The sequence below is a fragment of the Lithobates pipiens genome, unplaced genomic scaffold (assembly GCF_037356315.1).
Source record: "Lithobates pipiens isolate NorthernLeopardFrog02 unplaced genomic scaffold, aLitPip1_a1.2 Scaffold_27, whole genome shotgun sequence".
Lineage (NCBI taxonomy): Eukaryota > Metazoa > Chordata > Amphibia > Anura > Ranidae > Lithobates > Lithobates pipiens.
In genome coordinates, this window is record NW_027507788.1 from 60,084,670 (window position 1) to 60,111,675 (window position 27,006).

The 27,006-nt window shown below is 42.1% G+C and overlaps 1 protein-coding gene across 6 annotated transcripts in view; it reads right to left on the reverse strand.

The window, feature by feature from the left end:
• Nucleotides 1-27,006, reverse strand: part of TEAD2 (TEA domain transcription factor 2) — a 120,150-nt gene that overhangs the window by 49,115 nt on the left and 44,029 nt on the right. For 4 of the 6 annotated variants that reach the window (XM_077456989.1, XM_077456995.1, XM_077456992.1 and 1 more), the window contains exon 2: nucleotides 22,462-22,730. In XM_077456989.1, the coding sequence (XP_077313115.1) occupies nucleotides 22,462-22,663 (202 nt within the window). In that variant the 5' untranslated portion in view covers nucleotides 22,664-22,730. The remainder of the gene's footprint in view (nucleotides 1-22,461; nucleotides 22,731-27,006) is intronic. The other 2 variants (XM_077456993.1, XM_077456994.1) reach the window with 1 other exon arrangement.

The window sequence follows — 27,006 nt, forward strand, 5'->3', positions numbered from 1 at the left end:
GCTCTTTTAACCCATCAGTGGATTAACAAACCTAAAGGCTTGCAACAGGATTCTAATGCCTACTTTTAATTCCCTGTAGAGCTCAGGACAACAGGCTGAAGCATATCTGTATGTTACCTTTACGACCTTCCTCCTGAATGCTTTCATGAAACAGTCCTCATTTCTAATGGGGAGCTTATGGAACGGCTGAGGAACAGGAAGTGAAAACATAAGCATCAAGTCCAAGGCAGCACTTAGCGCTCATGTAGACCAACATGACCATGGTAAAAAAAACGAATTTTCACCAGCACACCTTGGTACAGTGATAATCTTGACCTTTATTCACATACAATGACAGGCCTCACAAGCCATTGTTTTGGGACCTTGCAAGATGCCTTTTTGATGGAAGAGTCTGCCTTAAGAAAGGGATGGTCCCAAAATGGTTGCTTGTGAGGCCTGTCATTTTATGTGAACAAAGCAAGGTCCATAAAGACATGGATGAGCTTGGAGTGGAGGAACTTGCCTGGCCTGCACATAGTCCTGACCTCAATCTGATAAAACACCTTTGGAATGAATTAGAGCGGAGACTGCATGCCAGGCCTTCTCGTCCAACAATTGCCTGACCTCACAAATGCGCTTTTGGAAGAATGGTCAAACATTCACATAGACAGTTGTAGTTGTTATAGCTGCAAAGGGTGGGCCGACTACATATTTAAGCCTACAGACTAAGATTGGGATGCCATTGAAGCTCATGTGCATGTAAAGGCAGGTGTCCCAATACTTTTTACAATATAGTGTATAATAAACCACTTTGACTGACTATTAAGCCGGATGACTAAAACATGCTTTCTTTGTGAAATTAAGGATACCATCACAAAAAAGGTAAATAAAAGCATTGCAAAAGTTTTAGACTACCTTTCCAGAACAGATTTTCCTAAACAAATCCTTGAATAACAGAATTTTCCCAGTTTGCTGGATGATTTCAGTGGAGAACCTTCATGCCTGTTGTCCTCATCATCTTCCCTAATTATTAGGTTTTTATGATACAATCTATGTTAATGCGTGAGAAATATTAGTAAGCCCTGGCACCAACCAAAAATGACAATATGCTTAAAAAAAAAAAAAAAAAAAAGAAAAATTGAAGCTGCCCCTGTAAGTGAATAACCACCCCTGAAAAGCAAACCAATGAAAAGCAAGGTGCTAACATATGTGATACTAAATACATGCAATTATCACATATGTGTTAGCACCTACGTTGTTTTTCATTGGTTTAAGAGATCTTAATGATCTGTATACTCAGCATCAAATTGTTGTTGAGACCCATGTTTGCCCTTGGGTATTTCTCAACTTGTATTGCCGGTTTTTCTTGTGCACAGAATGCTGAAAACATCAGATTATTAAAAATATGCAACTTACCATTTATGCGGAACAAAATTCTATCAGGTAAATTGTTGAAGATTTAAGGTACATTCAATAAACCTATCCAGGACAGCACCTATTATTCTACATGTAACACAATAGGACCTCTTACTGGTAATTCCAGCTGATCTGTTATTTAGCAGCGAATTTTCCCTGAATATGTATAGTTAAACTTTGTGAAAGATGATATAGATCACAATTTGTATACAAGTTTCATTTACATCAGCCATTCACAATCAGGTTTCCTCCGGATGTTACCAAGGGTTCCTTGAGTTGTGGCTGATTGATTTCCCATCTGATGGTACCTGCATGGTACGAGGTGAACGTCACTTGATAGAGCCAGCTTTATGACATCAATGATCATTTTAGCGGTTTGTAAGGGTGGCATTCGTCCCACTACTTTAAAGGTGGCATTCTTCCCACTGATCACCAATTACTTGATTTCAGATGGGAATCCCTGAGATCTAAAAAATTTCATAAGTTTCTCTGGTGTCAAATGGTTGGGGGAAGACTAATTTATATACATTCTCTTTCCAATTATATCCCCACCAGCTGTAAGGGATTTTATTTGGCACTTGCATTTCTACAACCGATACAAAATATTGCTTATAACCGCCCAATATAATAGGCTAAACTATACATACAGTGATAAAATGCTGGTTCTTGGCTGTACTTTGGTGATCTCATTACACCAATTGTCTGTCCAATTGAAAATAGAGTCTCTGCAGTCTGTAATGACAAGAATCCCCCATAATGCTTAGGGTAGCCAGAGACCATCTGAGTTTTTGCCTAGAGTTAAGGTCACATAAAGGAACTCAGAGGAAATGTTTACTTCTGGCAAGAAAATTGTACTTGTCGTTATTCAAAGTAAAAAATGTGGCTAAGTATAAATGATGCGCTACTAATTTTACACAAATTCAGATTTTTTTTTTTTTCTTAATGATTCCCTGCCAATGGGCACATAGTTTTTTGTTCTTTCACTGTTCCATTATGCCATTTATATGTACTGTATGTGTATTTAACAGAAATCTATTGCCTAAAACATTGTAACAGCTAAAATTCACAGTGACAACAGATTTGATGTGTATACCCTGGTATTTACAGCATGTTCTCCATCTATACATATCAGACATATTTTCACTAAGCAATATGTACAGATAATTTGATTACAATACATAAACCCCAAGAATCCTATTTACTGCTATGGTGAGTGTGGGGTGGAGAAGAGGGGCAGATGTGGCTGTGCCATTTATTCAAAATAGGTTACAATCGTTATTGTGACAGGTTCTCCCACTTCCGACTCCCGGTTCATCCAGGGAACGGTCAGCTGGAGGAAGCAACCACTTATATGGCCATACACCTGTAGAATTTAATTTGAACATTTGTACAAAAATTCCGAAAAATCATTTGTAGGAGCAGTTGTTCTTGGCATCAGTGATTTAACTAATTTCATTGGAAACCCTTAAAATTGTATCTACTTGGATGGGATCCCAGATGTATTAAACAGTTTGTGTCTGGAACAAGTGCATTAAAATATGTTAAATTTTTCTCCAAAAACAAAAACCACATTGACAGATCTTTGTTTATGCAAGAAAAAATGTCCCCATCCTGTTTCTTTGAATGTTCTCATCACCAGGGTTAAAAATGATCATTGATTTGACTAGCTATTAGAAAATTGGATGAACTTTCCAAAGCTAAATGTTTTAATGAAATTGTACTAATGTATGGCCAGCTAGTGCCTCAGTGAAGTATGTTCATGATTAAAAGAGAAAGTATATTTATACTATAAATATGAATACCTTTATGTTAACAGTAATCCCCATTAAAACTGCTTGGCCTGTATATTTGCCTGCAGAGTACCCAGAGGTAGAAAAAGGATTTTCGATGCAGAGCGGCTTGCAGTGAAATAAATCCCGTTTAAATAATAAAATCCAGCCTGTTGAAGTTCCTGTCCCCATCAGTTCCTACTGAAGTATTCTGCCCATCTTACTGATGTTGTAAGATCTAAATACCAGGCAATAAGCAATAGCAACAGTCATTACTAGAAGCAAAAGGAGCTAAATTAGATTTAGTTGAACAAGACAGACTGGCACTGTCAGTGTTTTGTTTTTTTTAAGTATAAAAGTACAGCTCTCTTTACAGCTCTCTGCACATGACCAGCTATGCCACCAGTCATTTGATGGCTTGACAGTTCAGTTGAGAACACAAGCAACTGTTAGCATTTACAGGGTACCTTGAAAAGTAATGGTTTTGGGAAACCATTTAATCGATGGGTTTTGTCCAGTTCTGGGCATCAGTCCTCAGGAAGGATGTACTGGAAATGTAACGAGTACAAAGATGGGCAACTAAGCGAATAAAGGGTCTAATAGTTATGAGGAAAGGTTGCAAGCACTGAACTTATTCTCTCTGGAGAAGAGACACTTGAGAGGGGATATGATTTCAAATTTATAAATACTGTACTGGTGACCCCACAATAGGGATAAAACTTTTTTGCGGAAGGGTGTTTAACAAGACACGTGGCCACGCATTAAAATTAGAAGAAAAGAGGTTTAACCGTAAACTATGTAGAGGGTTCTTTACTGCAAGAGCGGCAAGGATGTGGAATTCCCTTCCCCAGGCGGTGGTCTCAGTGGGGGGGCATCGATAGTTTAAAAAAACTATTAGATAAGTACCTGAACGACTGCAACATACAGGGATATACAATGCAATACTGATATATAATCACACACATAGGTTGGACTTGGACTATGTAGTTCCACTTTAATTTTGCATCTTAATTCCAGACAGACTTTTGGCCTTTGACTTTTTATTTTTACAGGTCCCACTCAGAAACTATATCATCTTTCAACTACCATGAGACATTTGAACAATCACAAAAGTCCAACCAAAAAGTGTGATTTGAAAGGAGAAAAAAAAAGGGAGGGGAGCTGGGACTTTAGAGGAGTTGAATTCAAGTTTAAACTGTTGCTGATTCATCGTCAGTGAAAGAAGTTTATGGAAGAAGTTCATGAGCAGCTTGTCCTAGTTGGGATAGAAAAGACAGTTGTTGGTGAGAGGGAGGGAAGATGGGGGGGTTAGGGAGAGATCTATGCAGGAGGGAAAAGTCTGAAATTCAAGTAAATGGGCATGCCTCGTGTTAAAAGGAAACTATGGCAAGGCATGACAGCTGCTTCTGGGGTCAAAGGCCACTGCTTGTGCATTCATGGGCCTAACAGTTAGAAGGCAGCACCTGCCAGCTTCAGGGTGTGTCTAGATGTTTCACTGTTTCTCTGCTGACATGTGACAGCCAGCCAGGAGAGGGAAGAAGAATAAAAAAAAGAAAAAAAAGAAGAGGATTATAGAGATAATGAAAACAAAACATAAAATTGCATACAGAGGTGTGGGCGCGACCGACCTATAGTTTATTTAGCTGACATGCATAAACGCCATTAGGCAGATGGAGAAAAAAAAATCTGCAGGCAGGGAAAGGGAGAATAGGGCAGGTAAGTCAAAGTAATAAGAAGTGGAAGGTGGAGTAGAAAGAAGAATACCACTTAACAGCGTTTACAACTTAAATGAATACGATAATCAACCTCCTTATTATTCCAAAAAAACTACAACTTTTCTGCAGATCTTATCTTTGGCCTCTCCCAAACAGAGGTATCTAACTTCAGCATTTTAGTGTGCCCAGGAAGGACAGTGCAGTGCCCATCCTTTCTGCTTGCCAAAGGTAGGCAGTGGTTGGATGGGGCCGAACGCTGTACCAAGTGGTACTCAAATGGGTGCAGCGATAAACACCCTGAACACAGTTTTTAAAAAAGGCCTTTTTCTAGACGCACATAATATAACTGGATACTAATATTTATAGGTAAAGTTGATCCAGGGAGTATCTGAGGAATCCCCCCCCCCCCCGCTGGAGCAAATTGGATTATGCTTAATTGGGGGGGGGGGGTGCCTTCTTCTGGATCAACGGTGCTTATAGGATTGTGTATATAAATTTGTATATTCCCCCCTCCCCCCCCCCTTCTATTGGTTGAACTGGATGGACTTTTTTCAACCAGTCTAACTATGTACCAACTCACTTATTTCTCTGCTTGTAAAAGAAAACATTTTAGTTAAAACAAAAAAAACAAAAAAAACAAAAAAAAAACTAAAATTGATTGTTCTTCAATAAAACTGCAAATAATGCTTTCTATAGTGCCGAACAATACAATCACATCAGTCTCCTACAATCTATGATTCTTACTTCACATGCATACAGTATCTCACAAAAGTGAGTACACCCCTCACATTTTTGTAAATATTTTATTATATCTTTTCATGTGACAACACTGAAGAAATTACACATTGCTACAATGTAAAGTAGTGAGTCTACAGCTTGTATAACAGTGTCAATTTGCTGTCCCCTCAAAATAACTCAACACACAACCATTCATGTCTAAACAGCTGGCAACAAAAGTGAGTACACCCCTGAGTGAAAATGTCTAAATTGGGCCAAATTAGCCATTTCCCCTCCGTGGTGTCATGTGACTCGTTAGTGTTACAAGGTCTCAAGGTTACAAGCAGGTGTGTTTCATTTAGTGTTATTGTTCTCACGCTCTCATACTGGTCACTGGAAATTCAACATGGCACCTCATGGCAAAGAACTCTCTGAGGAGCTGAAAAAAAGAATTGTTTCTCTACACAAAGATGGCCTAGGCTATAAGAAGATTACCAAGACCCTGAAATTGAGCTGCAGCATGGTGGCCAAGACCATACAGCGGTTTAACAGGACAGGTTCTACTCAGAACAGGCCTCTCCATGTTGGACCAAAGGACTGCTTGTTTTTTTTACTTTTTCTGAAATGACTATGAAGGTTGTATAATGTGGTTAGTTTAGAGCAACTTCATGTGTACACTGCAAATAACATAAAAGCGATTAAAACGTTTCCCGTACCAGCTTTAGGAACAAATCCAACACATACAGTATTTGTCTCAAAATCATCAAGTTTCCAATATGCAGCACTGTGAATATACATTACTAAGAAATGGTGCATGTGGACATTCCTTTACAGAGTCTGGACTATGATGTCCTCATCAGAATAATTTACTACAGGCAATACAATTAGGTTGCCTGCTACCAACATTATTAATGAGATATTGAGCCGCCAGCAGCCTGAGAGATTAGTTTATAAAATGAGATATTACAGCTGGCCCCAGCTGTTCATACAGGATGGTTCACCATGGAAGAAGAAAGCCTCATCTTTGAATTTTCAACATTAATTAAACCAGCGCTCAGAGGCGTAGCTAGGGAAGGGCAGGAGCAGCAGCTGCTCATGAAGTGAGGAAGACATGAGGGAGAATATAATATTGAAAATGTCCTTGAGGACTGTATGCATGTCCTGACAAGTGAACCCAACAAATAGACATTGTACACATGGATGCAGGATTAGGACACTCAGCAGGAAAAGATGGGGGATGGGGATGGGGGGGGGGATGTAGTATTACCATTTACAGATGCTGCACTCTGGACTGTTTTTGGCATTGCACAACCCGAAGTCAACGCTTCGGGGAGAGTAGAGCTGTAGTGAACCAGCCTAAAAAATGCCAGTGGATGGCCAAGCTTGCCAGAGCATACTCTGAAAACTTCCGTTTGGCAGTAGTGTGGACCAATGCTGGCAATACACTTGGAAATTCCGTTACCAGTTTTGGAACTTTCCATGAACTTTCAAACATGGCAAGCTGCCACCTGTGTTTTATTAATTTCCCTGTTTGGAGTGACCAAGCAATCAGAATTTAAAATGCCTTTTACTAGGTAATGCAAATCATAGATCTGAGGGGCTGCTGCAGTTGCAGGAAATAACTGTAGTATTATGTGCTACAAATAGCCGGCACTGGTGTATTTCAGGTACTGAACAGAGGGGCGGTCACTCGCTCGGCACCTCTGCACTTTTTATGAGCGTTCTCTGATCCAAACACAGAATGCCTTGTTTCATTTAAAAGAAAAAAAAAAAAGGATGTTCTCAGAATGGTGGCAGTGGTAGGCGAGCAACCGCATAGTTCACAATATAGATGACAAGTAGTTATAGCACAGACATAGTGAATTTCTGTATCCCCAAAAGCCCTCTGGACCTGCTATATGAAAGATTACATTTAACAAAGCTGAACCAAAGTTAGTAAAAAAAAAAGAAAATCCTAGAGTTAACTTATAAATCAGCTAAATACATTCCTGGTGTTCAAAGTCTTACAGTTAGTTATCCTTAGAAAGCTACCACAGCTCGAGAAAAGCCTGTCCCCTGCAAGCTAGGGTTGCCACACCATCCCTTTAATCCAGGACACACGAGTTCCACGGGTTCTGAGGCTGATTTAATGCACAGAGTTCAATTACCACCCACCTTAAATCAGCCACAGAACCTGTGCAATTAATATGTCCCTGAATTGAGGCCAGGTTCACACTGGTACAACAAACGCTCCGACATTGGGAGCTTATGTCGTATGATGTGTGAAAATCAATGTTTCCCTATGAGAGCCGTCTTAACTGGTCTGACACAAGTCGGTCTGACTTTGAAAATGCTCCCTGCGCTACTTTGGTCCGACTTTGATCGTACTTTAGCCCATTGAATATCACTGAAGTCGGATCGCCATTTTGACTGATCTGACTTTGGCATGGGACTTGTGCTCTGATGATCTTGAAGGGGAACTCCACGCCAAATAAATAACAAACAACATGGGTTTCCCCTCCAAGAGCATACCAAGCCCTTTGGTCTGGTATGGATTTTAAGGGGAGCATGCCAGACCCTTATCTGAGTACACAGCTTGGCAGGTCAGGAAAGGGGGTGGGGACGAGCGAGCGCCCCCCCCCCAACCATACCAGGCTGCATGCCCTCAACATGGGGGGGGGGCATGTTTTTTGGGGCAGGGGGGTCCTGGCCCCCCCCACCCCAAAGCACCCTGTACCCATGTTGATGAGGACAAGGGCCTCTTCCCTGGCCATTGGTTGTCGGAGTCTGCGGGCGGGGTCTTATCGGAATCTAGAAGCCCCCATTAACAAGGGGGCCCCCAGATCATTGGCCCCCACCCTATGTGAATGAGTATGGGGTACATTGAACCCCTACCCATTCACCTAAAAAAAAAAAAAAATAGCACAGCCATTCACTGGGAAGCTCAGTTTGCTGCTACTTCCCCCCCCCCCCCCCCCCCCAGCTCTTATGCAGCTGAGAACAGAAGGAATGTGATCACTTATAAAAAACAAAGATAAAAAAAAAAAAAGAACAATATATTCTTTTCCATCTATACAAAAATGGTTTACATTTACCGTATATACTCGAGTATAAGCCGAGATTTTCAGCCTCTTTTTTGAGGCTGAAAGTGCCCCCCTCGGCTTATACTCGAGTCATCGCTGTCTGCCCGCTCGATCAGCGTGTCGAGCAGACAGACAGCGGCCATTCTATTCAAAAGCCGCGCCTCCGGCTCCGCCTTCGCCTGTGATAGGCGGAACACTGAATTTCCCAGCAGCCTGTGTTCCGCCTATCACGGACATCGTATCATCCTCGTACTACGGACGAGGATGATACGACGTCTGTGATAGGCGGAACACAGGCTGCTGGGAAATTCAGTGTTCCGCCTATCACAGGCGAAGGCGGCGGCGCAGCTTTTGAACTTTACAATGGCCACCGACGAAGAGGGCACGGGACGGCACGGCACGGGACGGGACGGGACGGGGGCAAGGCAAGGCACGACACGGGACGGATGCAAGGAGGCAAGGCACGGCACGGGATGGAGGCAAGGAGGCAAGGCACGGGACGGAGGCTCGGGACAAAGGTAGGCTGGACACACACACACACACACACACACACACACACACACACACACACACACACACACACACACACACACACACACATGGATGGAGACACACACAGGGATGGATGGATGGATGGATGGAGACACACACACACAGGGATGGATGGATGGATGGATGGAGACACACACACACAGGGATGGATGGATGGATGGATGGAGACACACACACACAGGGATGGATGGATGGATGGATGGAGACACACACACACAGGGATGGATGGATGGATGGACACACACACACACAGGGATGGACGGACACACAGGGATGGACGGACACACAGGGATGGACGGACACACAGGGATGGACGGACACACAGGGATGGACGGACACACACACAGGGATGGACAGGCATGTCTCACCCTCGGCTTATACACGAGTCAATAAGTTTGCCAGTTTTTTTGGGGGTAAATTGGGGGCCTCGGCTTATATTCGGGTCGGCCTATACTCGAGTATATACGGTAATTTCTATTTTAAACTGAATAGGCTGTTTTATTATTATTATTCAGGATTTATAGAGCGCAGACAGTTTATGCAGCGCTTTACAACATTAGGGCAGACAGTACAATTACAATACAATTAGATACAGGGGGCGTCAGAGAGCCTGGCTCGTTAGAGCTTACAATCTAGGAGGGAGGGTCAAGTTATACAAAAGGGTAATAGCTGTGGGGGGAGCCAAGTTGATCGTTTACAATCACTTTAAGGACCTGTAATAATTTCTGTGCTTTATTAATTTGTTTCATACTAAACAGTTAACTCACAAACTAAAAAAGGCAGGTTTGTAATAAGAAAAATTATAAAAACAAATAAATCATGGGAACGGTGTAGACTCCAGCAGCCAGTCTCCCTCGCTTGGATATCTAGGGCAGGTAAGATGGTAAAAGACGTGAAAGCTTGTTACAAGCAATTATTAGCTTTGCAGATACTTTCACAGAATAGCTGGTCATCAGATCCACAAACACCAGCTTTTCCCAGAATGCCAAGGGCAACACTGACTGTCCTTCAGACCTGCCATTCTTTCCGCCCCCAGCCGTCTATGCCATTGGGACAGTACCCTCCTTGTACAATGCATACAATATACGAGGTCTTCAAGAAGGGCACACTGTACATAACTGAGGAGTGCTGTATCCGTTTCGTTCCGCTCTCCCTTCTGTCCCCATCCATCTTCCATATGCAATTTCACAGAGAACAGCCCCATCTGGAAGACGCATGTGCTTCACTCTGAAGCAATTCAGTGAATCTAAGCAAATGTGGCCAGCTATGCTGGAATTCCTGGCATGCAAGCCAGTTGTGGAAGGGCATTGAAGAATGTGAATCAATTTAGAAATGGAGAATAGAGACCTCACCATGGTCACATGTCCTAATCCTGACTCGTGACAAGAGTAAAAGGGAGGGGGTCACCAATAGAGGATTTCCTTCAGGCAGCACTTAAACTGTGCTTGTCACCACACAATAGAGGCCACTATGTTGTGGGCAGAACATTTAAGAAGGGAATAAAATCACCAGACACTAGTGACAAGGAGGCACGAGTTACAATTTGACAAATAAAGGCCAATTCAGAAAAGCGCTTTATTTTGCAGTTTTGCTAAAAGATCCGATATTTGTGAGATTATGTACCCCAGCCAGTAAAAACGCCTAGTAAAAGGGTTCCTGTTTGGGCACAGAAGCGTCCATGAAAAGGAACGCTATCTGCAGCGGAAGGCTATATACAACAGAGTAGAAGTGTGGGATATAAAAAAAAAAATACAGTAGAGTGTATAATGTGGATTGGTAAGAATAGATGTACACTGCATGTATACTATATAAACCATTTTTAACCACTTGCCTACTGGGAACTTTTACCTGCCCAGGCCAATTTTCAGCTTTCAGCGCTGTTGCACTTTGAATGACAATTGCGCGGTCATGCAACACTGTACCCAAACAACATTTTTAGCATTTTTTGAGACAGCCTGGAGCTTACTTTTAGTGGTATTTAATCGTCACTGGGTTGTTTTTTTGCTAAACAAAAAAAGACAATTTTGGAGAAATTTTTTTATCATTTCTTAGTTCTTGTTAGAAATTTTTCTAATAAAGTAATTTTTCTCCTGCACTGATGGGCGCTGAAGAGGTTGCAGTGATGGGCACTGATGAGGAGGCACTGATGAGCACACACTGATAATCAGGACACCAATGATCAGTGCCCAATTATAAGTGTAGATGTCCCCTGTGTGGATTTGCCAGTTATTGTCTCTCCTCTCCTCACATGCTGTCAATGTGAAAAGAAGAATGCCGATAACTGTCAAATCCTGTTTACACTGTGATTGACATGGCTGATCACGTGGTAAAGAGCTGCTGTGATTGGCTCTTTACCATGATCTGTGATCAGCCCTGTCTCAAGGACACAGCAATCACAGATGTCTGCAGATGTATGTGGCAGGGGGCAAAGCTGAAGTGCAATCGCGGGATATAATGACCTACCAGCAATATGTGAACGTGTTGTAGCTGTCATTCGGCAAAACTAAAGGCATGCCTTTTTTTTTTAATGTTTATTGCTGTCTGTGCCCCTATTAGGGAGATTCGCCCTCTCTATTTGTCCTGTTTACCATTATGATTGAAAGTGAAAGAAAAGCTCACGTTTTGGGATGTCCCCAGAAAAGTAATAGAGGCAAAATTTTCCTATAGAGTCACTAGTTCTGGTGACCTGAGGGGATGACCCCAATGGATTCCCTTATTTTGCAGGGATTGCCTCTCATTTCCAGTTTGGCTGTGGAACAGGAAGTGAAGGGAAATCTCCACATTGGGACACAGATATTGAAAAAGAACAAGGACAAAAAACACAGAATTTCAAAAGTAGCAATTTTTTTTTGAACTGCGCTCAATACTACAAGACAAACATTGAACACAAGAAAAAATGGGAATGTTTTAGGAACATATTAAAACAAAGGTATCACATATACCTATAAAATATAGAAGAGCGAAGGGTAAACCTGGGGTGGCTAAACCATAACCTAAAAAGTCTTATTCAAGAAAAAAAAAAATGGCCTTTAAAAAATAAAGAGGATAGGTCATCGTCAGCATTTCAACACTACAAGAAATGCAATAAGAAGCGTAAGAACTCAATCAGGACGGCAAAAAAAAAAAAAAAAAAGAAGGACTATGAGAGACACATGGCAGAGGATAGTAAAAAAAAATCCCCAATTTTTTTTTTATATATATTAACAGTAAAAAAAATGAGGTCAGAGCACTTTGGCCACATAAAAGATGATGAAGGGAGGTTGGTTACAGATGACAGAGAAGGCAACTGTACTAAATGCTTTCTTCTCTGTTTTTACACAGGAAAAAGGAGGGGTGTACTGACCATGCATTGTATTGTTAGTAACACATTGCGGGATGTACTCTTGTGACTAACAGAAGCTGTTGTCCTGAAAAGACTAGAAAAGCTTAAACACAAATAAATCACCAGGACTGGATGGCTTACACCTGAGAGTCCTCAAAGAACTCAGTCAGGTTATAGCCAGACCATTGTTCCTAATCTTTTGACAGGAATGGTACCAGCTGATTGGAGAAAAGCCCATGTGGTACCATCATTCAAAAAAAGGACAGAGAAACCACAAGCCAGTCAGCCCAACATCAATAGTATGTAAACTGTTGGAGGGAATGGTAAGGGACTATAATCAAAGAATTTGCTGATAAAAAAAAAAAAACAGTACCATCGGCAGAAATCAGCATGGGTTTACGAAGGGTCATTCCTGCCAGACCATGTTCACATTCTATGAGGAAGCGAGCTGCCATCTAGATAGGGGAAGGCCTGTGGATGTGGTGTAACTGGATTTTGCAAAAGTATTGGATACAGTTCCCCACAGACACAAACTGAGGTCTGTAGACAAAGAGCATAGTTTTTTCATGGGCAGAAAACTGGCTACAGGGGCGTGTCCAAAGGGTAGTGATAAATAACATGTACTCAGACTGGTCTGGAATGTAGGTTCTGTCCTGGGACCAACTCAGTTTAATTTATTTATAAATGATATAGAGGTTGATATAGATTGCTAAATTTCAGTTTTTGCGGACCACACAAAAATAAAGCAGGGCAATAACTTCACATAGGGATATAGAAATTTTTACAGAAAGCCTGGCAAATGAGGTTTAATATTGAAAAATTTAAAGTGATGCACTTGGGGACTAAGAATATAAACCGTACGCTATTCACTGGGGGGGGAGGGGGGGCCCCTCTGTGGTAGTCAAGGATGGAAAAAGATCTGGGGGTCCTGGTAGAAAACAGATGGAGCATTAGCAGGCAATGTCAAGCGGCAGCAAGCAAAGCCAGCAGACTATTAGCTTGTATTATAATAATTATATATATATATATATATTCCGTCCAGTTCTGGTCACCAGTCCTCAGAAAGGATGTAGTGGAGCTGGAGAGAGTCGAGAGAAGGGCAACTAAATTAGGCAGATTGGAGGATCTCAATTACGTGGAATGACTGCAAGCACTGAATTTGTTCTCCCTGGAGAAGAGACGCTTCAGAGGAGATATGATAGCAGTATACAAATACCTCAATGTTGATCCCAGCACAGGAAGAAAACGTTTCAGTCTCAGGGAGTGTAAGAAGACATGGGGCCACACAATGAGATTGGAGGAGAAGCAGATTAACTTAAGCTGCTTAGGGGATTTTTTTTACTGTCAGGGCGATAAGGGACCCTCTTCCACAATTGGTGGCATCAGCGGGGAGTATTCATATTTTTAAAAAGACCCATGGATGTGAATCTTAGTGGGCACAATATACAGGGATATAGGAAATGATTATCAACATTGACACACATACTGTAACCCTACACAGGTTGAACTGGATGGACTATTGTCTTTATTCAACCTTACCTACTATGAACTGAATTGACTTCAGAAAAACAAAAAGGGCCGTCTTACACCAAAATATGCATGTTACTGTGCACATAAACACACATTTTGGCGTGCATTGTAATGCGCTCTGTATCGTTAACACACCTACTCCCCCCCCCCCCCCAAAACCACTAGGGGGCAGGGTAGGTGTCATGTATGACGTTATGTGTTTTTTTATTGTAGGGGGTGTGGCCTGGCATGTGACATCTGTGATCGTCCTTCCCTATAAAAGGGAACAGATGATCGGTGACAGCCACACTAGGAAGCACAGGGAGAGGTTTGTTTACACAGACCTCTCCTCATTCTTCAGCTCTGTGACCCGATCGCGGGACACCAGTAGCGTTCAGGTCCGCTGGTCCCACGGTCACGGAGCTCAGGACCGGGTCGGGTCACGACCCACGGCTGGGCACTTAAAAAGCAACGTACAGGTAAGTACTTGTACCCAGCCCTGCCATTCTGCCGAAGTACATCGGCATGAAGTGGTCCTTAAGTGGTTAAAGATCATGTTGTCAAATGGGTTGAAACACTTGCCTTGTGGGACATGCGTCTTGGTTTGTATTACAGCTAACTTCCATCTAAATCAATGACTTACTACACGGTTTGACTGCCCACCATATAATCTGCATGTAAAAGCTGGCACTCATCCATGTACTGCAAAATCTTCCTTAATGAATAACTGATTAAAACACCATGGTATAAACAGTGTTAACATATTCCAGCTAGGTACAACCTTAGTCTAAAACTAGGACTTAGAATAAGGCTGTACCTGGCTAAAACACACCAACCCTGTTTATACCATGGTGTTTTAATCACAGGTATTTAAAAAAACATAATTTTACAGTCCATGGATGAGTGCTGGCTTTTGCATTTAGATTATATGGTGGGCATACAGGAGCCTTAGCTGTAACACCATCACTTGTCTTGCACACAAACATCGGACCCATTTGGCTTGAGCATGGCGAGTTTGATTTTGACCCCTTTTTACACTGAAGTGCCGGTAAAACAGCGCTAAAACGCCAGTCGTTTTTATGGCGCTTTAGCGGCCCTAGCAGGCCATTTTATTTTAACCACTTCAATACCATGCACTTTCGCCTCTTCCCATCCAGGACAATTTTCAGCTTTCAGCGCTGTCGCACTTTGAATGACAGTTGCGCAGTCATACAAGACTGTACCCAAACAAAATTTTTATAATTTTCTTCCCACAAATAGAGATTTCTTTGGGTGCTATTTGATCACCTCTGGGGTTTTTATTTTTTGCTAAACAAAATAAAAAAATACCACAATTTGTGAAAAAGAAAAGTCCTCAGTTTCTGTCATGACATGCTGTTTTCCCCTTCACTGACGGACACTAATGAAGCGGCACTGATGAGGTGGAACCGATGGGCACTGATGATGAGGCACCGATATATAATAATACAATATATAATATCTATATTATTATATAGAATTGATGGGCACCAACAGGCGGCACTGATGATGAGGTACTGATGTGTTACTGACAGGTGTTACTGCTGGGCACTAATTGGCACTGCCAGTCTTATTATGGGGACACTGCTGGACACTTATTGGCACATATGAGGGGACTGTGCTGATAATCAATGTGCCAATTATCAGTACAGACCCACCCCCCCCTAACAGGGGGAGCCGCCAAACTGAGGAATGCCGTTTACCGGCATTTCCTGGTTTCCACGCGATGATCAGCTGTGATTGGACACAGCTGATCATGTGGTAAGAAGCCTCTGACAGAGACTCCTTAACACGATCGGAGATGTGGCATATCAGACTAACATGTGTCACTCGCGGTTACCGCTCTGCGTGCACCCACTGGCATGTTATCCTGCTGGACGTCATATGACACCCATTCAGAATAACAGAACCACTTCCCGGACGTCAATATGCTATTGCCCCGGCAGGAAATGGTTAAGGTCAGATGACCTTAAAAAACAAAATTACAAAAAAATACAAAAAACACCCATTTTGCAGCACTTTCAAAATGCTTTTACGGCGCTTTGGAAGCGTTGCCCGTTAATTTCAATTGGCAGGGGCATTTTTAGAGTGCTTTTTACAGTCCCCAAAAGGACTTTTTCTAACGTCCCCAAGTGTGAAAGCACTCATGCAAATGAATGGGAGGCAGTTTTCAGACGCTATTTCTAGCGCTAAAATGACCGAAAACCTGCCTCAGTGTGAAAGGGGTCTTAGGATTACTGTACAGTTTAATGCAAAGAAATATATGCATCACATTAACTACATCTGTAGTTTCCAGAGCTATTCATTTCTAGATTCAGATCATTTCGATTTACAGGGCCAGCTTGCAAGGCAGTAACACAATACTGTGATGACAGAAAATGTCCTAGGCACTATCTGGTCACTTGTTTGCCATCAGTAATTCTGACCCATTTCATTTAGGCTTGCATATTTTTTTTTTCCTTGCGGAAAAATGTTATATTTTTGTTTGAAACCTGAAATGTGGCAAAAGGTTGAAAAGTTCAAGGGGGCCGAATACTTTTGCAAGGCACTGTACATACAAACAGGAATACACGAACAGCCATTTAAAAATGTAAAATCATTGTACGGAGCATTGCATCATGGGTGCACATGAAATATTTTTTGCCAATGTTGACACGCAATACATAGTGCATTGCGAAGTGCATCAATGCATGTGTTCATGGAAATTGCATATCTGTAAAGAGAAATAGGTGAATGCAGCCTTATTCAAAAAGGAACACAAGGGGCATAGAGATGCAGTAACCTGCAGGAGCCAACTAGTATTCGCTTTGCTGAGGTCAGCAAATAAATAAGTAAAGTAAATAAAATAAAAAATACAAACACTAACAGCATTGAATTGAGCATTTAGCAGTGTCCAGGACAGCAGTATCTTTGTAAGAAAAAAAATAAATTAACATTGCAGTGTCCCCCTCCCCCGCACTGCAAGGGTTAAATGTCTTTATTCTAGTGGATGAGGAAAAGGGCGTAATACTTCTTACCCTCCACCCAGCAGGCTCCATCGCTCTCCTCCACTCTGGCTTGTGGGCAGTCCCTCGTGACATCATCATGCGACAACAGCTCAAAGTGCCTTACAGAAGAGGAGGTGGGTTGGGAAGACAGGTCTCACAGATGGAGGGAGCCTTCTGGAGTGAGGAGTAATGCAATCTTTAAACCATGGGGCTCATTCACACAAGCACAGAGAGCTGTACACCTGACAAAAGAGCATATTTGTGTACAACCCCCTGTACAAGTCAATGACCGGTTGTGGCCGAATGCTGGCAACCTACATCTGAGTGTTTTCTTTTGTACAGAGCTGATTTGCAACTCTGGACACGTACAGTTTGCGTCCGGGGCTGCTCATCCATCCAATAAAAGGCTGTGGCTGTATGCAAGCATGTCACTCCTATGTGCAGAAATATGCTTGGTTTTTCACAATAAAAAGCTTTGCACTCAAGTGAATAAGCCCATAATTTGTATCCCCTAGAGCAGAGGTCTCCAAACTGTGGTCCTTTGCTTGCCTTTATTCGGCCCTTGGAGCACTCTTCTTCCCATGAATATGCGGCACCATTTTTTTCACTGACAATATCAATGGGACACTATTCCTTACCGGAGTACCAAAGCTGGGGCACCATTATCTTCCACTGGCAGCAGGACGTTGTTTTCTACTCTTATTGGCCATAGTCTGGCTCCCCCCTAATGCCTGAAGGACCATAAACTTGCCCTTTGTTTAGAACGGTATGGATACCCCTGCCCTAACGTTAGCAAGCATTTAGCAATTTCTTTTTTATAAATCGCCAGAGTTACACTTTAAGGCATGCCCTTCTAGTTGCGCTTTGTGGTGTATTACAGCGCATGTGCGTGTTGGGGTGCTATTGAGAATGAATGGTGCTGCAGTGCACCAATGCATTACAGCGAACAGACGTGTTAATGCAACACACCGTAATGAATAAGTAAAAATGATAACATTTTCACATGAATCTGAATTTTTAATCTGGGCCAAGAAATTTGCTACGTTTTCAGTGTAGGATAAACTAGCTGCATCATTTAATTATCTGAGCTACGAAAGACGATGTTCTAATGAATGCCTCATTGCCATTAAGTATTTAATCTTTTTTGGCAATGTGCATAGACAATGTGTGTTCATTTCCAACACTGGAATTTTACAGATTATTGAATTTACACAGTTTAAACAAAATTGTGTTGGCAAGTTCTAGAGCAGAGCAAACATTCTTGACATGTCCTAAACTCGGCCAGGTGCGGAGTGGGTTAACCGTACACTGCAATCCTTCATTGCAGGCCTGGCTTGTAATAGATTAGGTCTGTATGTGTTACTCCCCCACCAATCCCTCCAAAACACACTGGAGCTTGTCCTGCCAGGCAGAAACCAAGATCAGATTTCAGCTACCACCACCTCCTCCCCCCCTCTTCTCCCCAGCCTGACTCCCCTCCCCCCCCACCCCCACCCAATGGTGTCTTCTTTCCATGTGACCTTGCACAGGCTTGATTTACTGGAATCACAGACCCCCTAGAAAGGCAGAGAGATGGAAAGAAAGGGTGGGAGGGGAGAGACTATGAGGGTATTACACAACAAAAGCTAACTCTAGGTCTCGCACAGCCAGACACCAATAAACAGCCGTTCCAGCAAAGAGTACACCCATGCCAGGTGGAGGAGAGCAGGCAGGCTAGACGAAGGCCAAGCAACAGGTCTTTCCAATGTAAACTAGATAAAAGCTCCAGTCCTGTAAATGAATCTGAAGAGATACAGCCTGAAGGCACATATGGACTTGCTGCACCCAGGGGAGATACAGCAAATGGGAAGCTTTTACCGAAGTACAGAAAAGTGGTTCCTTTTTGTGTACAAGAAAGAAAAATGTATGCCCCAAAACAGATTATTGCTTATTAGCTTAGCTAACAAAATGTAGTAGCTTCATCTATATACCTTCATTTTCACCTGGTGAGCTGACCGCTTCCTGTCCTAGGGTGGCTCCACTCTGAATGGGGAAGCAATGGAGTCTTCCTTGGTCAATCTTGGGAAAGGGTAGTGTTATGCCGCGTACACACGGGCGGACTGTATGGTGTACTTAGTCCGTCGAAACACATTTCAGCAGACAGTCCGCTCGTGTGTGGGCTTCAGCTGACTTTTTCAGCGTGCAGTCCGGCGTACTAAGTATTTCGGATTTTTCGAAATTCTGTCCGTCGTACTTTGGTTTCAGCGGACAATCCGCTCGTCAGTAGGCTAGTTCGACGGACTAAGAATGGCGCATGCCCAGAAAGGATTTACACGGCGGAAGGGTGCTTTGCTGTGTATTCGACTTCCTATTTCTAGTCCCGTCGTACGTGCTGTACACGTCATCGCGCAAGCTTTCGACGGACTGTTTGTGCATCCGTGTGTGATCAAGTCCGTTCAGTCGAAAGTATGACAGACTGTCCGTCGGATTGTATGACGGACTAAGTATGCCATACAGTCCGCTCGTGTGTACGCGGCATTAGATGAACTAGCAGATTTAGAAGGACTTCAGTAAAGCTGGCCATACATTATACAATTTTCTTGAGATTTACCTTTAACTATGTAGTACAAGGGCCTGTCTGATTGCATACAAATTTTAATTTTTAGGTTTGACCTTATATAGTTTTGGTATATCTAAAGGATAATTGTACAAGAAAACTTTATAATGTATTGCCAGCCTTACAGAATAAAGCTGAACGATTGCTAACAATATTTAAGCAATTAAGGCAACAGGGTTTGCAAAATGAAAAGGTGAACTACCATGACACTACCTGCCTGGAGTTTGCATGTTCTCCCTGTGCCTGCATGGGTTTCCTCTTGTTACTCTGGGTTCCTCCCAAACTCCAGAGACATGCTGGTAGGTTAAAGCGTTTGTTATCCCACCCGTCCCCCAAAAAACTGGAAGATTCAGTCTCATTATTGGTCCTGCTGACCACGGTCTCTAAAACCGAAAACCGATGGTCAGGTGCAAGGCTTTGCCATTTAGGGCACAGAGCACTGTCGGAGTCCTGATTGGACAAAGTGATCATGGCTCCCTCTCAATTGCAGCTCAGAGTTCATGGTCCCACCCCACACTAAAAAAAAAAGTAACTTCCCATAGGAAGCTTTTGCATTGTGTTGGAGTGGAGATAGGGCAGGACTCAGTTTGCTACTAGCAAGTTACAATGGTGTGTTCACTTAACACAGCTTTACATAACATTTGACTCTGAGTGTAAAGTGTTAGTATGGTGTGCGAGTACAGTGTAGTGTAGTGTTTAACACAGCATTACATAACATTTAGTGCCTGCACCCCCCACCACCACCACCACTATGAAGGCACCAACAGCATCTTTGTCCACGAGCAAAGGTGGATGTGGTCCATCCTCAAGCAGGGCACATTTGTCTGTTTAGTGATGTTGCCCATGCTATCCAGCCACAGTATGCAGAGGAAGTGGACTGGCTTACGAAACCATCCTCATCCTCTATGACCCACGCTGACACCAGTGTGCAGTCCACCGCAGCTGCCACAGCAGCTTATTCTGCCTCCTTGTCCACAGCCACAAGCAAAAATACATGGAGGAGTCGGCTGAATTATTTAAACACAGCCACTTGACTCATGAGGATTGCACATATATTACTTGATTTGGTTGTTGGTTCTTATGTAGAGGAAGGGAGTAATAGGAGCCTACAGTGAGGGGAGAACACTGATAAACAAAAAATTGGCAGTCATGTTCAGCTGTGTGAGCTTTATTAGCACATGTGCAGCCGATCACACAATCTCTGCCGCAAGTAGTTTAAGCGTGGCAAAAACACAAGCCATTTGAGTAGCACATGCTTGATAAGGCATTTAACCTGCCACCACTCAGCCCGTTGGCAAGAGCACCTGAAAGCCACACATAAGGGACACAATTCTTCTCCTCTCCTTTCATGTCTACCCCTGTTATATTTCATGACCTCTCAAGCAGCCTACATTAAAAAGGGTATCACAGGGTCTTGCAACACACCACCAGCTGTAGAATATAGCAGGCAAATTTCTCTGCCCCAGCTGCTACAGCGAAAAAAAAACAAAAAATAATACACTCTATGCCACCCCCATGGCCAGCGTCTAAATTTGAGCTTGTCCAAATAAAGAAAGCTTGCAGGAAAATCTATTTAAATGCCATTTTTTTCTTTATAACCCCTTCCACCCGAGCGTACGCTGATGTGCGTACTCGGCTTTCGGGGGTTATACTGGGATGACGCCCGCAGCTGCAGGCATCATCCATGTACCTTTTTTTTAGAGCGGGCAAACGGCTTTCCAGGGATAACAACCGATGCAGCAAAAAGCCACTCAATTGTTATGCCGGAGGAGCAGGAGGGGACATCCCCCCCGGCACCTCCCGCCGCTCTTCCCGGGCCTCCCGTCCCACTGGAAGACCCAATTCATGAGCCGCCACTTCCAGCGGCTAGCCAGACTGGAACGAAGCCAGTAACGTCACTTCTTGTTTACTCGGCTGCCAATGGCGGCGGTTTTAAAAAAATATACAGTATTTTATATATATGCTGAAAAGTTTGTTTACATTCCCCGAGTGCATGCAATTATAAAGCATGAAAAAAAATTGGGCTAACTTTACTGTTTCTTTCTTTTTTTTTTATTCATGAAAGTGTCCCTTTTCCCAAAAAGTTGTGTTTAAAACATACAGATTTTAACTTGTAAACATCAAATGTCAAAAATGGGCTTAGTTATGAAAGGGATAAATATCAGTTTTGCTGCAGCAGGTTCTATACGTGGTACAGATGCACCACTTTACAGGCAGACTAAGAGGACCCCTCCCCCCTATATTAAAAAAAACCATTCAAATTGTTATTTCAGTTTAAGCATCAATAAAATCACTACTCCTTTAAATACTAACTTTTTTAAAAGGTTTTTTTTTTTTTTTTGCAATGGTACAGTAGCCAGGCCCCTATACCATTTTAATGGCCAATAACTTGCATATAAGCCTTCAAAATGGGCACTTTTGATTTTTCAAGTTGTGGGACCCATAGACTTCAATGGGGTTCGTCGTTCGGGTCTGAACTTCTGCGGTGATCGAGAGTTCTGGACCGAACCGAACTGGGGGTGTTCAGCCCATCTCTACTTGTTATTAATGACCTAATGCGGATAAGGAAATTTTGACCTTTCTCCAAATCCAGGGATAAACACACACATCATGTTTTACATGTTTATATTGTGTAGATGACATACTCCTGATTTTGGGTCCGAGTCTCTTTTGCGGCCGCTTTTAACACAGTCCAGAAATGTTTAGTCTCAATGGTTTCAGTTTTTCTTCAGATCTAACAGAGCCATTTGCCTTGCAGCCACAAGATAAAAATGTTTTTATTTTGGGGGGGGGGGGGGGGGGGTAGGGTAGAGACTCACCGTACATCTTGCCCTCATCAGATAGGATAATTTTGCGCCTCCCACATGGTGGGTATATCGCCAATGCCTCCTGGAAACTTTGTTCAATGTCTGGACTCCAAACTCCTTCTGCGTCATTGTCTAGACTCTTCTCCATGGAGTCTCCCAGGTCCCCTGTGCTTTCTGCCGGACTGCCGGCTTCACTCCAACCATTGGGATCCATGTTTGATACAGGAGGGTAAGGAGAGGCTCCTCCAAGCCTCACCCCACAAAGGAGGGCTCAGTAACTGCTGTAACAAACAAAAAAGACAAATATTAACTTGTGATCACATTATCACAATAAAACTGAACAATACTAAAAATCATTAAATTCAGGAAGACAAAGCAATTACAGTGTATAAATATAGGAATCTACTAAATCAATAGGATATTCTGAGCTACAAGAAAAACCACTAAAAGCTCCAAAAGGCATGAGACATTTTCTCAAAGTTTACATTTTTCACCATATTGGGTAAAAATAACATGACTGAGGTGAGCAGCAGATACACCCCCAAGTGACCAGTAAATCTCCCCAATGGGGATACAGAAAACATATCTTTGTAGTTGCTCTAACTTTCCATACTATTCAAAACATCAAAAACAAGGCAGTACATGTTTTTCCTTTGTGTTGACGTGTTACCACTTCTCTTAAAAGTAGCCATATGCTTGGATGCCATTTGCTTGATGGGTCTTAGAGACTGAGGATAAAGTTTTGGTAAAGCCTGTAGCTGCAACATATATATCTGTCTGCAAGTTAACTTACAGCAAGCTAGCTTGGTCGTACACTACCATTGTGATGTTAAATTTTAACAAGGATTTAATGAGAAGCTCGGGCTGTTTGACAACTTTTGTTAAAGACTTTATTTTGTTTAACTAGTTTAAAACCAGACCAGAACTGTTTATGGTCAATAGTTCTTTTGTGCTCAAATCCAACTGTAGAGTGGATCAAGATTATAAAAACTGCTCAAACTCATTGACTGAATAACATTTATCATACAGATCTAAGCAAAAACCATGTGTTTGATAAGCTAAACACTTTTTTTGTACAGCAGGGGCTTGCTTATGACAATTAAATTATCACAAGGAATTCAATGAGGCATTTCATTTCTAGGGGCAACAGTTTTAGTTTTCATTGCACCAATGACAGTCACACATCTACTAATGTAACACCTCGACTGTGTACTTTGGATCCAATCACTGCCCAGGAGAGGAGAGTTTAGGCAGAGCTGATAACTCTGCAGTGGAGGCGCAGACAGTATCACAAGCGCAAACAGGAGATTATGAGATCTTGATATTTGCCAGATCAATGGGTATTTTTCTGTTCATGCATCATGACAAACCATGGGATATGTGCATTATTGCAGAGATGTAGTTAATATTTTTTTCTTTTTGCCTAGGTGTACACTTTTAAAACTGGATAATTTCCTCGTGAACATCCATCATCTGCACCTTAAATAAATATAAAGCAATATGGCAAGCACAAAGGTGAGACATTCTAAGTACACATGAAGAATTTCATCCTCCCCAAAAGTGCGCTGCAGTCCTCTACAGCTCAAAGAAATCATATACACCAAGTCAAAGCCACAGAGGCTCAATTTCAAACATTTTCTTTGCTTAAAATACAAAAAGATATATATATATCTTTAGCAATACAGTATAGTATGCACCATAGTGGGCAAACTCATACTTGCAGCATTTGCACAAACCCCTTGTTAGCGACACCAGAACCCCTAAAAAGACCCTATAGGCTTCACAAACACTGTGTTAAATTGTAGAATAAGGGGGGGGGCTATTTCTTCCATACCCTTAAACCTTGTCCCAAGGCGTTTCACTTTTGCTTTGCTCAAATCGTAAAGTTAAAAGTTTGCATACTTACATTTAGGGTCCTTTCACACGGGGCGGATCAGTTCTGATCCGCCCCGAGGATATCCGTTTGCTCAGCGGGGATCACTCCGTCGATCCCCGCTGAGCAGGGAAATGACAGGTCCATCTCTGCACACTGCGCAGGGACAGACCTGTCATAGCGCCGCTCTCCCCTATGGGAGATCGGATAACGACGGACCGCAGTGCCCGTCGTCACCCGATCCGATCCGCAGACGGATGGAAAAATAGCTTTTTCCTCCGTTACACTTTTTCGGATCGGAGCGGGTCGGATGTCAGCGGACATGTCACCGCTGACATCCAACGCTCCATAGAGCTCTATGGAGCATCCGTTCAGGTCCGCCTGAAAAACTGACAGGCGGGCCTGAACGGAACGTCAGTGTGAAAGGGGCCTTAGTGTTTTTTTTTTTTGTTTAGTTTTTTAATACAGGTGCTTATGATTCTATGGCTCAAGACAACTTTAGGTTAGGTGTAAAAAATATATAAATGTACATTCCTTTTGATCCAATAAATATACCATTGAAAGCATTTTGTTACATTTAATAAGACCAAAAAAAAATACCTATTGATCTTGCCACGAGAGACAGAGACCACTACGAGGGGCCTACAGAACTCCACCCCTCAATATTATGGAGGCAAAATGAGGATAGGGGTTTCTGTAGTCCAGATACAGTAGGCGGAATATTTTCACCCAAAGTTCCAAAAGGCTCAACAAGCCATATCCCATGCTTTTAAATGGTCTCTGTTCAAATTTGAGTATATCCGCATGCCGTAGCTCAACACCTTAAGCTCTAAAAAGGTACATTACGCTACTTCTGAAGCATATTGTTCCGCATTTTTTTTTGGGTTCTCCCATTACATTTTTAAAAATATGTGCATATGTATAGGCGAGCACAGTCTATTCTGTATTTCTGCTTTAATAAAAAAGAAAATTCCCAAATCAATTAGCGCTTTAAATTCCCAAACAAACCATAAAAAGGTGAAGTAATCACACTGGTAAATTAAATTTAAGACGCAATATATTAAATCACATACAGCTGTTATTGCATGTACATTCAAGAACAAAGATTTTTTTTTATAAAAATTCTACTTTGGGATCCCTGGTTGCTGATAGACTTTCCTGATGTTTGGTATGTCTATAGAACAAAATGCAGTGCAATTTTCACTGGCCAGAGAAGCCAAAAACGGCAGCTGGTTTACTTGCCCGCTTACTCTAATATTTGATATGTGTATACTAGGGCAGAGCCATCATCAAAAAATAAAATGTAAACAGAAAAATCATCCAGAGTCCAAATATATGGACTATTCTTATGCCGCGTACACACCATCGGAATTCTCTTCAGAAAAAGCTCTGATGGTTTTCCCGATGGAATTCGACTAAAGCTGTCTTGCCTACACACGGTCACACCAAATTCCGATCGTTTATAAAGCGTGATGTACAACACGTACAAAGCGACTAGAAAAAGGAAGTTCAATAGCCAGTAGCCAATAGCTTCTGTCTCGTAGTTGAATCTGAGCATGCGTGATTTTTGGCGTGTGGGAATTGCATACACAATCGGAATTACCGATTTTCCGTCGGGAAAATTGAGAACATGCTATCAATTTTTGGCTGGCCGGAATTCGGACAGCTAAATTCCGATGGAGCATTCACACAGTTGCATTTTCCGATGAAAAGCTCTCATCCGTCTTTTACTGTCCGACATTCCGATCGTGTGTACGCGGCATTAGGCTCCATGCACACACAAAAAAAAAAAAAAAAAATTAAAAAAAATTTAAGCTCCTAGAAACAATTCAAAATTTTTTCTGCTCCTAGAAGCTAAATAGTGTTATCATTTGTGTCCAGGCACACTACTTTAGGCTTTTAACATTTATTGAGCTTCGCTGAATGCTCCCAACTGCTTCTAAAATACTACTAACAGCTAACAACTGCTTTTTCCTTCATGTACTGCAAAAACGCTAATAAAATGCTAATGCTTTTAAAAGCTTCTAAAAGCTACTAGAAGCAGGGACAAAAATGCTATTATCAGCATTTTTTTATGTTTTTTTGAGCTTATGAAAAATGCTAGTGTGCATGGAGCCTTAATAACCTGAACAGTCCCCCAAACAGAAGGCTATATACTGGAAGAAATGGATAGAACAATATGAATATAAACAAAAAAAATGCATCTTCTATCGTCTACAAAGTAAATAAAGCAGTATTTAACCCAAAAGCTTACCAATTCTTAGATGTGATGACTGTATAAGTTCCCCTTTTAGGCTCGCTTTCTTCTATTTCATCTGGTGATCCAGCCAGCAAGTCTGTTTTTCACAGCACAAACTCTCCAGCAGAATGTATCAGTTTATATGGATGAGAGAAACTACTTAACACTGATAGAGGTGATTAAAATAATCAGCTTTTATTTATTCATGCAAAAAAGGAAAAAAATCAGTTTGCCGTAACTGATTATAAAGTGTGAGCTGGAGCTTAGCTTTAAGCTGTTGGTGGTTCTAAATCTGCTAATAAATGTAACACTTCCTTCTCCTCCCCCAGACCATCATTGCTGCTGTGCCTCCTATATTCATTCCTCCAGAGTTGCGTCTCACTAATTCAGGAGGTACATTACTGGGCAGATCACCAGGTGAAAACAGGAGTAAGAGGCAAAGAAG